Genomic DNA, 11,498 nt, shown 5'->3' with positions numbered 1-11,498 from the left:
AGCATAGGATCTAGGGTTGGGGAAAGAATCTGGGTTTTTTTACCCCCAGTTATCCATTTTTTCCTCACCTTTTCCAGGCTCCTCCACTTTTCCAAAACTGTGTGTATTCCCCTTTAAGGGGCTGGGCATTTCTCCCGCCCTCTCCAGAGTCGACTGAAGTTTCCGAGGAGCCTCCTCTAGCTGGGTTGGACACACCTTTCAAAAGACCCCTAATCGTGCTCCGTGCACCTCAAACGCTCCTTTCCCTGGTGCCCCTCTCCCTGTCTTCCCTTTTCTCAACTACAAGATTCAGCCTACCCCTAAGGGGTTTGAGCATCTTCAAGGTCTCCCACCCTTCACTGCTCCGTCCCCGGATGGAGCCAGAGAAATGTGGTGGGGGGGTCGGGGCCAGAGTTTCAACATCGCCCCCCAGAAGGCGGAGCCAGACATGGGGGTAAGGAGGGGAGACTTGGGCTTGGGAGGGAAGGGCACCATGGGCAGGACGGTGTGAATGAGGAGTATATGGAGATAAAAGGAGCTAGGAAAGGAGCTAGAAGAGGAGGAGGGTGTGTCCCATATCAACTTTGCTTGACAGATCTTGGTCTGTCTTTTTCACAGTCTCAAGTTCATTGTCTCATTGTCCATTAACCAGCCCCTCCCTTTACTGTCTGCCAACTGGGTCCTAAGCTCCTCACAACCGCTGATCTCAGTTTCCCCTGAGTCTGAGTGTAGGCCTCCAACCGTGGCTGCTGAGGTAATCCCGGATCCCGGGATTGGAGAGGCCTGGGGATTAACCCTACACCCTTCACAGCTCTCTGGACCAAAGTCTGTCCAGAGGACTGGGATGCTGGAGTCCAGGAGTTGTCAGCTTGGCCGTCAGCTGGCCACGGGATGCCTCCCAGGTAATAACTTCCTTTCCAATACTTCCAATCTCCAAAGACTCTTCCAGGTTTCATCCTGCTCAAACTTTGCTTCAAACCTCACCAAAGATACCTCTGTATTACTCTACTTGCTCAAAGTGCTTCTGGCTGAGGCTTGCTCTCTTCTCTGTCAGAGTTGGCTAGGAGTGTGGACCTTGATGGTCCTGACTCTGTTACTCCCTTTCCTCATTTATTTATTTAAGAGTTATTTGAGTTCCCTACTCTGTGCCAGGCACTGCTCTAAGCTCTAGAGTAAAAGAATACAAATGACCTCCTCCTAAGCTTTTGTTGTAGTGGAGTTAGGGGAGGATCTTAATCTTCCTTCTTTACAGACTTCTGTCTCAGAGGAATAGGTGTATACCAGTGTGGGTGACACTGGGAATAGTCATAACCTGGCTTCCCCCCTTCCCATGTAGGGGAGCAGATCCTAGCATGGGCCCCAGGGGTAAGGAAGGGGCTTGAACCTGAATTGCCTGGAACCCTGATCTGCACCAACTTGAGGGTCACCTTCCAGCCCTGTGGATGGCAACGGAGTCAGGTGAGATGGTTAGGCCAGTGGAAAGCACAGTTAGTGAGAAATGGATTGGTGAGTCTAGGAGGATTTAGATAAGTGAGACAGGGAGACTTATGCTTAAGGGGTTGTCTCTAGGGAGGTTAGGGATTGCCAAGGTAGGATAATGAACAAGATTTCAGATGTCTTTAGCATCAGTCATGTGCTTCCTCTAGGAGACTCCCCTGAGCAGTGAATATGATTTTGTCCTGGTCAACATTGGGCGATTAGAGGCTGGTGAGTGGGGGAATGTGGGGTGTGAGGTGTTGGTGAAGGGGCTTACTGGGGGCTCACCCTTCCTCATCCTTCCTCTATTCTCAGAGGGCAGCAGGGATGGAGTGCGATGGGCTGGAAGACTTCCTTGTAGAGGGACCCTGATCCATGGCTACACTGCTTTCTAACTCTTGATTTCAGTGAGTGGATTGTCCAGAGTCCAGCTCCTCCATCCAGGGTCCCCACTTAAATTTATCCCTGAGGAGATTCTCATTCATGGCCGAGACTTCCGGCTGCTCAGAGTTGCTTTTGAGGCTGGAGGACTAGAGCCTCAGGCCTTTCAGGTAAGAAGCCTTCAACCCAAAGACTCCTCCTCCCCTTGGGATCCTTTCCTTGGCATTCCTATTACTCCCCTATCTCCTAGGACCCCTCTCATCATTCTATCTGCTTCTCTCCTCAAGGAGAGGCTAAAAGGCTAGGATAGAGGATACTGTAATGAGAGTAAGGGTCCTGAATTCTAGCCCAGCACTGCCAATTAGGAGGAGTATGACAGCTTCTTCCTTTGAAAAACAGGATGAGATTGTTTCAGAAATTCCTCCCAGAATTGACATTCCATGATTCTGTGGTTCTGGATGTGTTCTCCTAAACCTAGTCCCCACCACTTGTGGAAGCTCCCTTCCTTGGGACGGTATTCTCTGTTCCCTATTGGTGGCAAAGACAGTTGAGGAACACATGGGACCAATGTCCTCCTCTTCACTTCTTCAGTCTGAGCCAAAAGGCTGGGATGCCCTTTCCTCCACAGGTGACCATGGCCATTGTCCGAGCCAGAGCTCAGAGCAGTCAAGCCCAACAGTATGCAGGGATATCCCTGAGCAAGGCTGGTGAGTGAGGGTGCTTTAGGGTAGGGAAAGGGTAAAGAATCGGGAAGAGCAGAGGCTGGCTGAGGACAGTAAAGCTGAGAAGCTCTCTCTGGTTCCTCTTCCCTCTTTTCTGGGCTTCACTCCTTCCCTAGGCCAGAGTTCAGGGTCCAGAAAACCCTCTATCCCCCTCTTGGAGACATCAGAAGACTGGGAGACTGAGCGGAAAAAGCAGGGGGCCAAGGGCTGGAGAGTCAGCACTGTCAATGAGAGGTTCGACGTAGCCACCAGGTGATCCCCCAGTCCACCCCAACTGCCGCTGCCCTCCCAATCTTCCCACAGTTCTCAGATCCTCTAAAGCTAGGACTGCCCACAAACCCTAGCCTCTTATGAGATCCATAAAGCTATCCTCCTTACTGCCTAGATCTCTAAACCTGGGGTCCCTTGAAATAATTCCCTCCTGAGCAACTTCCTTGTAATGACAGGTCTGCATTATAATGAGCTCATTGAGCCAAGCTGTGACTATAACTCTCAATTCCATAGCCTCCCCCGTTACTTCTGGGTCCCGAAGCGAACTCTGGACAGTGAGGTCAGGAGAACATTTGGCCACTTCCATCAGGGCCGTGGACCGGTCAGTGTGGGGACCAGGGTGATGGTTGGGGATTAAGTGGTTATGGGAGGTCAGAGGGGGTCGTTGTAGAGGGAGGTCAGGATGGGTGCGGGATAGGGTGGGGCTAAGAGTTTCTTCCATGGTGATCCTAACCTCCCACCATCTGCAGCGCCTGTCCTGGCATCACCCTGGGGGCAGTGATCTTCTCCGCTGTGGTGGCTTCTATACAGGCAGCGACCCTAACAAAGAGGATATCAGGTGAGGGGAGGTTTGATGAGCAGAAGCAAGCGTTGGAGGTTTTGGACACACTTGTTCCTTTACCTTGTGACTTCTTCCTCTCCAGAGCAGTGGAGTCAATGCTCCAGGCTGGGCATTCAGATGTTGTGCTGGTGGATGCCGTGGATGAACTGCCTAGTCTTACAGATGTTCAGCTTGCCCACTTGAAGCTGAGGGCCCTCTGCCTGCCTGGTGAGATGACCTCTGAGCCCTACTCCCACCCCTAGGTCTGCTCACCCTAACCTGGTTTACCCTTTTGCCTGTCACAGTATGAGTAACCCTTCAGGCCAAAGATCCACAGTTTTCTATTCAACTCCCATCTCCCACAGACTCACTGATTTCTTGTCTTCCTATCCCTAGTGTATTTTTTTAACAGCTTTATTGAGATACAATTTACATACCATAAAATCCAGCCTTCACCCATCTTAAGTGTTCAGTGAATTTTATTACATTTACGTGGTTGTACAACTGTCCCCACAATTTAATTGTAGTAGCCTTATGACCATTTACAGTTACTGTTTATTTCTATCCCCAGTCCTGAGTAACCCTTACCCAACTTATTCTTAAACCTCAGGCTGCAGACCCTGAATCATAAATTCTGAGTTCTCCAGATCTCTTTGTCCTTCTGACCCCTCTCCTCTCTCTCAGATTCATCTGCAGCTGAGGAGAAATGGCTCTCGGCCTTGGAAGGAACACGATGGCTGGATTACGTCAGGTACACCTGCATTTTCCAGCCACAATTTATATAATTCAACCTACCCCAACTTTCTGTTAACTTGAATTCCTAAATGGCCTTCCATTAGCTTTTTTGATTTTCCAAGAAGACTCTTATTTGCTGCTCCTTAGAAGAACGGGCAGAATTTTGGAGTCTGCCTCTTTTCCATCCCATGACCTATCACTCCTTTCTTCCAGGCTTACCATTCTTCCCTCCTCTTCCTCATCTGCCCCCTCAGGTCTTGTCTTCGAAAGGCCAGTGACATCTCAGTCTTAGTGACATCCAGGGTTCGCTCTGTAATACTCCAAGGTGAGTTTCTCGGGTTAACCTATTCCATGCCTTCCTTTTTCCTTTACCCACCCAACTGGGAGGAAGATCTTTAAGTCTTCCTTGTCCCCAGCTAGCACTACAATCCTCCTCTCCTGTCATTAGGAACTACCCATGGGCCTTAACTCATCCTTCAGTGCTACCCTGCCTCCCAGTAGCAGTAGTATTACTACTAGCTGTAGTGTTACTACAGCTTGTGGTCCCTAATAGCAGGGTTCTTTGCCTACTGTTCCTGTCCTTCCATCAGTAGATGATGACTGGGTTGGAGTGGGAAGGACAATGAGGAGGCTGGTTTGAGATTTACCCCCGGGGTTGCTGCTGCCTGGATATCTGGGACCCCAGATCAGGCTGTGGAGACGCTGCTACCTGAGGGGAAGGCCTGAGATCCAGGTGAGGAGGGAAGACAGGGATAGGGATTAGGAGTGGGAGAAGGGAATTGACTGCTAAACCAAATGTTCTGGGAGAAACCAGGTGTGTCCAGGAGCTGGAAAACCAAGGGACTTGGGAGGATTGAGGTTGAAGTACCATTCTTGTTGGTATCAGAGTAGATAGGTTTGGGATTATGTGTCTATGTATGGGAAAGACTGTTTGTGATTCAGATCAAGTAGAACCTAGGGCATAGTTGGAGGGGGAAAGAGAATTAAAGATGCCAGAGGTGATGCGAACTAGACTTATCACAGGGATCACTTTGTAATATATAAAAAGATCAACTTTTTGTATAAAAATTGCATAAAAGTACAATTTTATAAAAGTATAATTTTACAAAATTTTACAAAAGTATGAAGAAATCACTAGGATGTGCACCTGAAACAGGATACTGTATGTCAATTGTAATAGTAACAATAATAATAAAAAATGATGGTAGAAGTAATGGACAGCTCTCATAGAAACAGGCGACTAAAGCTATAATAATATTCCTCTCTGCCTCTCTTCACCCCAGAAAGGCCTCTCAGCTCCCACAGTCTCTGGCCTCCAGGATGAGCTATCCCATCTTCAGGAACTTTTAAGGAAATGGACACCAAGAGTATCTCCTGAGGATCATTCCAAGAAAAGAGATTCACATACAATTCTCTCCCAATCCAGTTGAAATTGCTGTCTTTTGTATGGGTCTGGCGGAGGGTGGTCTGGGGTGAGGGAGGGTTCTTTTTAATTCTTCAATTTTTATTATCTGGTCTTGCTGTCTCAGCTTTTGACACTCCAGCCCTCAACAAGCTCACTGATCAACTTTCCATTGCAGATGGTTGGTGCTAACCTCCCAACTCTTGCCCTGTCCTGTTTTGTTGCTCAAGATGTTTCCTAGGATTTGAGGAATTAAGAAACAAAAGCAATCCTTACTATGATAAACTTTGTTTTTTTCAAGGCAATTCTATCCCTTTGGATATCCAGCTGTTAAATGTGAGATGAGAGATGCTGTTTGTCAGTTCTAAAAAGATGGCCTATAGAACTCATTCTCACTTCCTCCTGCTGCTTAATCCCAGTTTGTTTCTTCCCTTTCTTTCCTATGGGTATGTCGTGGGTCTGGGAGGCACCCTGTCTCTGACAACTGTATATTTTGTAGTGACATTTCTATTTAAGGAGTTCATTAAAGCACAGTTATTTATATATGTTGCTGGCATTATCTCTTGTGTCTGAATAAAAGATCCCAGGTAAGAAACTGCTAGGTATAAACCAGGAGAGGATGCGACCCACCACATTATTCTTAAGGAAATACGGGGATAGGCCAGGCGAAGTCCACATACATCTTTTTAGATCAGCAAAGAGCATACCGTCTGAAACGTAGGTTGCTGGGCCCGGGGTGTTCTGGCGGTTGAAACTGAGGCCTCTGGGCTCCAATATCAACCACCCCTCGGCTTTTATCACACTTCCTCTGAGTCTCAGATTTCCATCACCCCTCATGCAATAGGACTAGGTGAGCTTGGACATGAACCCAGCTCAGATGTTCCGCAATCCTCCCCCTGGGGAAAAACGAAACGCCTCATGCCCAGGGTCTGTTGAGGCCGCCGCTTCCTACAGACTGCGGGCCAGAGTGGAGGGCTACCTCCATGACCTAAGGTAGCCGCATCCTTGAGATGGGGGAAGGGGAGGTTTCCAGAGCACACCCTTCTCCGGGGAACAGAAAGAAGGATCTTTTGCCAACACAGTATTTTTAAAAAAGTAAAGTTTCGTTGTTTTAGCTGTCGAATTTACATTTTTGGGAGAACAGTGGTCCTTTAACGTCTAGCATTGCCTTAAGAGGGTCTGGGCATTTCCAGTCCGCCTTCCTCGCTTTAATCCGCCGCAGCGGCGACTCTGAACAAATCCAGGGACAGAATAGCCTGCCGCACAAATCGCGTACTCCCCGCGGTTCCTAAGATGGCCGCGGCCTCTTCCGGCTCCTCCTCCGTTACGGCCCCGCCCGCCGCCCTCAAGACCGCCTTCGCCCCGGAAGTGGAAGTAGTGACTAAGGTCAGGGGGTGGGATCGCTGCCTGGAGACAGCGGGAGCTCTTTCGCCATGGCGGCCGGGCCGATCTCCGAGCGGAACCAGGGTGATTGGAGGGGACCAGCCGGGAATGGGCCCAGGGGAGCTGGGAGGCCTCGACTAGAGCCAGCAGTGTTTCCGCCGGGGTTGGGAGATCGGATCCCCCCGGAGGGCGGGAGACCGGCCCTCGTGCCTTCCGGGGGCGGGGAGCCGGGTGCAGACTGAGGCCTGTAGGTGTGATGCTCTATCCAATTCTCTTTGCCTTCCCTTAAAAAAAACAAAAACAAAAACAAACGAGCAAACAAAAACCAGAAACAAAGCAATTCGCAGAGAATTTGTAGCAGAACCTTCAGGTGGACTTAAGGTTCTCTAGTTCTAGAATGAGGGAGATGTAAGGGCTTAATCTTTCCTTTTTTCTTTTTTGCTTTTACACCCCATGTGCACTCCCAATTCCCCCGCCTGTCACCTCTTTTTTCCTGTCATTATCTCACCCCTCCCCTAATCTGCTCCTGTCTTCTAGATGCCACTGTCTATGTCGGGGGCCTGGATGAGAAGGTTAGCGAACCGCTGCTGTGGGAGCTATTTCTCCAGGCAGGGCCGGTAGTCAACACCCACATGCCAAAGGATAGAGTCACAGGTCAGCACCAAGGTGAGTACATGACAAGAGGAATGTTTACCTGTTGCCAGACAGACTGCCCCTGGAGGGTTCCAGCAGTTTTCGTATCTGTTTTGGAATAAATCACCTGCAGATTCTTCTCTTTAAGGGTAGCTCACAGTTTACTTCTGGGACCATTCCCAGTTGAAGTGAGGTTGTTATTTCATGTTCTTTGTGCTTTGGGAGGTGAATGAGTTATACCCCATTTTGAATCACTTCACTTAAGTTGTTAATCTCCACCCTTCTACTTCCCAGGTTATGGCTTTGTGGAATTCTTGAGTGAGGAAGATGCTGACTATGCCATTAAGATCATGAACATGATCAAACTCTATGGGAAACCAATACGGGTGAACAAGGCATCAGCTCACAACAAGAACCTGGACGTGGGGGCCAACATTTTCATTGGCAATCTGGACCCGGAGATTGATGAGAAGCTGCTTTATGATACTTTCAGCGCCTTTGGGGTCATCTTACAAACCCCGAAGATTATGCGGGACCCTGACACAGGCAACTCCAAAGGTTATGCCTTTATTAATTTTGCCTCATTTGATGCTTCGGATGCAGCTATTGAGGCTATGAATGGGCAGTATCTCTGTAACCGCCCTATCACTGTGTCCTATGCCTTCAAGAAGGACTCCAAGGGTGAGCGCCATGGCTCAGCAGCTGAACGACTTCTGGCAGCCCAGAACCCACTCTCCCAGGCTGACCGTCCTCATCAGCTGTTTGCAGATGCACCCCCTCCGCCCTCAGCCCCCAATCCTGTGGTATCATCATTGGGGTCTGGGCTTCCTCCTCCAGGTAAAGCTTTTATTCAGAATATTTTTGTCTTGGGTTTGGAGTGTGGTGAGGGTGGGGCAGGAGGAAGGAAAAAGAACAGATAAAGGGGGACGTGGGGTCAGTAGATGATGAGACAAGGAGTGAGGGGTGACAGTTGTGGTGGAGAAGAAAGTTGTTCAGAGTTGTCTAGTATTGCTTCTGACTTTTGAGGGCTGGGAGGAAGGGAAAAGAGCTTATCCAGCCTAAAGAAGCTGCATTGAACAGGTTCTCTGAAGACATTCTCTCCTTACTTTCATTAACTCTTCTTCCATTTCCTCTGTAGGCATGCCTCCTCCTGGGTCCTTCCCACCTCCAGTGCCGCCTCCTGGAGCCCTTCCACCTGGGATACCCCCAGCCATGCCGCCACCACCTATGCCTCCTGGGGCTGGAGGGCATGGTCCACCATCAGCAGGAACCCCAGGGGCTGGACATCCTGGACATGGACACTCACATCCTCACCCATTCCCACCGGGTGGGATGCCCCATCCAGGTGGGTGTTCTTTGCTGGGGAAGGGAGGGAGGGGAGGAACCTGGTGAAGGAGCTCTATTGCTGCTTATGGTGCTGCCCTTGTTGCTCAGCAATAATAGTAATAGATAGTTCCAGAGCTCTACTTTTCTTCAGACATTAGTTTATAAAAACATACAAAATACTGCTCTCTGTTTACTTTAACAGCTACCACTCTGTCTCCATTTCTTATTTAAACTTATCCAAAGAGTATAACTACTTGCTTTTTTTCCCCTTTAACTTTTACTAATTTCTCTCCTCTGACTTCTACCCCAAAGCAGTAACCTGATTGCCAGATCTAGGGGGTGCTTTCATTCCTTATCTGGTTTGCCATTTGGTGTACCTGAAACTGGGCATGTCATCCTTTTTGAAAATCTTGTTCCTTGGTTTTTCTGCAGTCTTCATTTATGTCTGATTCCTTAATCTTAGCCACCTTAATAGGCTTTTCTCTCTCTCCATCTATCTAGGTTTTTGTATTTAGTTCTCTTTTCCACATAGGGCCATTACTTGTACACTGATGCCTCCAAGATATGTATCCCTGGTCCGTGACCTTAAGTCAACTACTGCCTGACAGACAGCTCCACTGTTCTACCCTCCCCTTCAAACCTGTTCTTCCTCTAGTATTCTGTTTTCAGATGCTTAATTCAGAAATCTGGAAACTATTTTTAACTACTTCCTATCACCCCACTGTAGATACCAAGTCTTACTAATATTTCTGGCATTGGCTCCCACTGCCAGTGCCCTCGTTCAGGCCCCCTCATACTCATATTATTTCACACCTAATTTATTATAGTAATTTTCTAACGTTTTGCCTCCAGTTTCTCTTCTCTTTGATCCACTTGCACAGAATTATTTTTCTAAAACACAGACATTTACACACCCTTGCTCAAGATTCTTCTGTTGCTCCCTTTGAACTACAGAGTAAAACCCAGACTTGTCACCATAGCATTCTAGGCTTTTCGTGATCAGTGCCTGCCAGTTACTCCCCTGACTACATGCTGCTCTTTCTTCCTGAGTTACTGGTTTTCCCTGAACATACTAGCTGTTTGATGCCCCTGTGAATTACACATGCTAATGTTTCCTGCCTGGGTTATTCTAGTCTACTCTTGTCCACTTGAAAAATTCTTACTCATTCTTTAGAATTAGATCTTTGCTTGGACAGGGTCACTGCTACCTTCCCAAATCCTGTCAGTGGAATAATCACTCGACTTGTTACAGACTTCCGCAGCACTGTTAGAGCATCTAAATCGTGGAAGGAACGAGTGGAGTGGGTGACCGTTGATTGGGGGTAGTTGACTTATTTGTACCCTTGGAATGGGGTTGAGGATAAAGGCACTTCATACCAGCCTTCTCTTCGGGACGTCCTGATGTGACTTCGTTCTCAATTTTATTCTCTTCCTTTCTCCATCTTCTGTGCTCTCTGTATTCCTTTTGTCTCCTTTCTCTTTGTGTCTGTTTTGTTCTCACAGGGATGTCTCAGATGCAGCTGGCCCACCATGGCCCTCATGGCTTAGGACACCCCCATGCTGGGCCTCCAGGCTCTGGGGGGCAGCCACCACCGCGACCACCACCTGGAATGCCTCATCCTGGACCTCCTCCAATGGGCATGCCCCCTCGAGGGCCTCCGTTCGGATCTCCCATGGGTGAGTAGGCTCTAGCCACCTCCCTCATCCTTGAGTATCAGAGTCCTACAACTCCCTTGTCACAGCCCTGTCCCCTGCCCTTTCTTTTATTTGCATTTCTGCTCATGGTCTCCCTGTCAGTGTTCTCTCTGCGTTCACCCCACATCAACACTTCCTATTTCTTGCCTTGACTGACTTTTCTTTTCCTTTGTGCAGGTCACCCAGGTCCTATGCCTCCACATGGGATGCGTGGACCTCCTCCGCTGATGCCTCCTCATGGATACACTGGGCCTCCACGACCCCCACCCTACGGCTACCAGCGGGGGCCCCTCCCTCCACCCCGGCCCACCCCCCGTCCTCCAGTTCCCCCTCGTGGCCCACTTCGAGGCCCTCTTCCGCAATAATTTTTCATTGTCTTGCCTCCTGTTCTATCTTCCCAATATCTTCTCAATTCCTTGGACCAATCAGAGTTGCTGTAGCTCCCTAGGGCTAAGGCACTAATCCCTCTCAGGCCTTTTTTTTTTTCCTTAGGTGTAATTTTTTTTTTTTTTAAACAGGAGGTTTTATTTTTTTTTTTCTATGTTGGTCCTAAGTGTTTTGCAAATGCACAGAGAAAATAAACTCCTTGTTTATGCTTCGTGCTATTTTCCTTGGCAGAGTAACTTTCTCTCTTTTCTCTAGGAAGTATGTTGGGAGAAGAATGGTAAGGTAGGAGTGAGGGTGCTTACCACATTTTTAAAAGGCTCCGTTTAGTTTATAAGCTGAGACCCAGTAGCCATGACACAGGTTATTGTGACCATGACGCGAGGACAGAAGTGAAGTTCCTGGGGATAGTGCTGGCAAAAATACGAGGTAACGTGCGCAAAGCCACCCATCCCAGCCCTGTATGTAATGACATAAGGCTGGAAGCAAATTTTCTATCGGTAGTAAGGACCTGGTTGAATAAACTGGTAAATCTGTGTAGCAGCAGCAGAGAGGAGTGAGGAAAGGCTAC

The 11,498-nt window shown here is 48.6% G+C and overlaps 2 protein-coding genes across 4 annotated transcripts; both read left to right on the top strand.

Moving 5' to 3' along the window:
* Positions 1 to 255: 255 nt before the first annotated feature.
* Positions 256 to 4,641, top strand: MTMR11 (myotubularin related protein 11). Of its 3 annotated transcripts, none has more exons than XM_032843633.1 (12): positions 256 to 433; positions 791 to 881; positions 1,316 to 1,437; positions 1,626 to 1,686; positions 1,864 to 2,006; positions 2,465 to 2,543; positions 2,675 to 2,810; positions 3,063 to 3,108; positions 3,299 to 3,387; positions 3,473 to 3,597; positions 4,054 to 4,120; positions 4,359 to 4,641. In XM_032843633.1, the coding sequence occupies exons 1-12, from the start codon at positions 368 to 370 to the stop codon at positions 4,501 to 4,503; spliced, it is 1,170 nt and encodes a 389-aa protein (XP_032699524.1). In that variant the 5' UTR covers positions 256 to 367; the 3' UTR covers positions 4,504 to 4,641. The 3 variants fall into 3 exon arrangements, with proteins under 3 accessions (XP_032699524.1, XP_032699523.1, XP_032699525.1); XM_032843632.1 differs by having other exon boundaries at positions 3,063 to 3,150; XM_032843634.1 differs by lacking the exons at positions 791 to 881; positions 1,316 to 1,437 and having other exon boundaries at positions 3,063 to 3,150.
* A 2,210-nt stretch (positions 4,642 to 6,851) lies between these two features.
* On the top strand, positions 6,852 to 11,148 carry SF3B4 (splicing factor 3b subunit 4). The gene is made up of 6 exons (XM_032843631.1): positions 6,852 to 6,973; positions 7,427 to 7,555; positions 7,817 to 8,359; positions 8,661 to 8,867; positions 10,352 to 10,525; positions 10,721 to 11,148. The coding sequence occupies exons 1-6, from the start codon at positions 6,940 to 6,942 to the stop codon at positions 10,906 to 10,908; spliced, it is 1,275 nt and encodes a 424-aa protein (XP_032699522.1). The 5' UTR covers positions 6,852 to 6,939; the 3' UTR covers positions 10,909 to 11,148.
* Positions 11,149 to 11,498: the final 350 nt, after the last annotated feature.

Source organism: Lontra canadensis, unplaced genomic scaffold (assembly GCF_010015895.1).
Source record: "Lontra canadensis isolate GAN:19392208 unplaced genomic scaffold, GSC_riverotter_1.0 scaffold142, whole genome shotgun sequence".
NCBI classification, from domain to species: domain Eukaryota; kingdom Metazoa; phylum Chordata; class Mammalia; order Carnivora; family Mustelidae; genus Lontra; species Lontra canadensis.
Note: the sequence above shows the minus strand (reverse complement) of the source record. Positions and strands in the feature narration are given on the sequence as shown.

What these genes read in the sequence shown, in the direction of transcription:
- MTMR11 (XM_032843632.1), top strand. Translation starts at nt 368, where the DNA reads ATGTGGTGGGGGGGTCGGGGCCAGAGTTTCAACATCGCCCCCCAGAAG. An exon ending in GATATCCCTGAGCAAGGCTG is followed by an intron (nt 2,544 to 2,674) that starts GTGAGTGAGGGT and finishes CTCCTTCCCTAG; the next exon opens with GCCAGAGTTCAGGGTCCAGA. An exon ending in GAGGGCCCTCTGCCTGCCTG is followed by an intron (nt 3,598 to 4,053) that starts GTGAGATGACCT and finishes CCTCTCTCTCAG; the next exon opens with ATTCATCTGCAGCTGAGGAG.
- SF3B4 (XM_032843631.1), top strand. Translation starts at nt 6,940, where the DNA reads ATGGCGGCCGGGCCGATCTCCGAGCGGAACCAGG. An exon ending in AGTCACAGGTCAGCACCAAG is followed by an intron (nt 7,556 to 7,816) that starts GTGAGTACATGA and finishes TCTACTTCCCAG; the next exon opens with GTTATGGCTTTGTGGAATTC. An exon ending in GGGTGGGATGCCCCATCCAG is followed by an intron (nt 8,868 to 10,351) that starts GTGGGTGTTCTT and finishes TTGTTCTCACAG; the next exon opens with GGATGTCTCAGATGCAGCTG.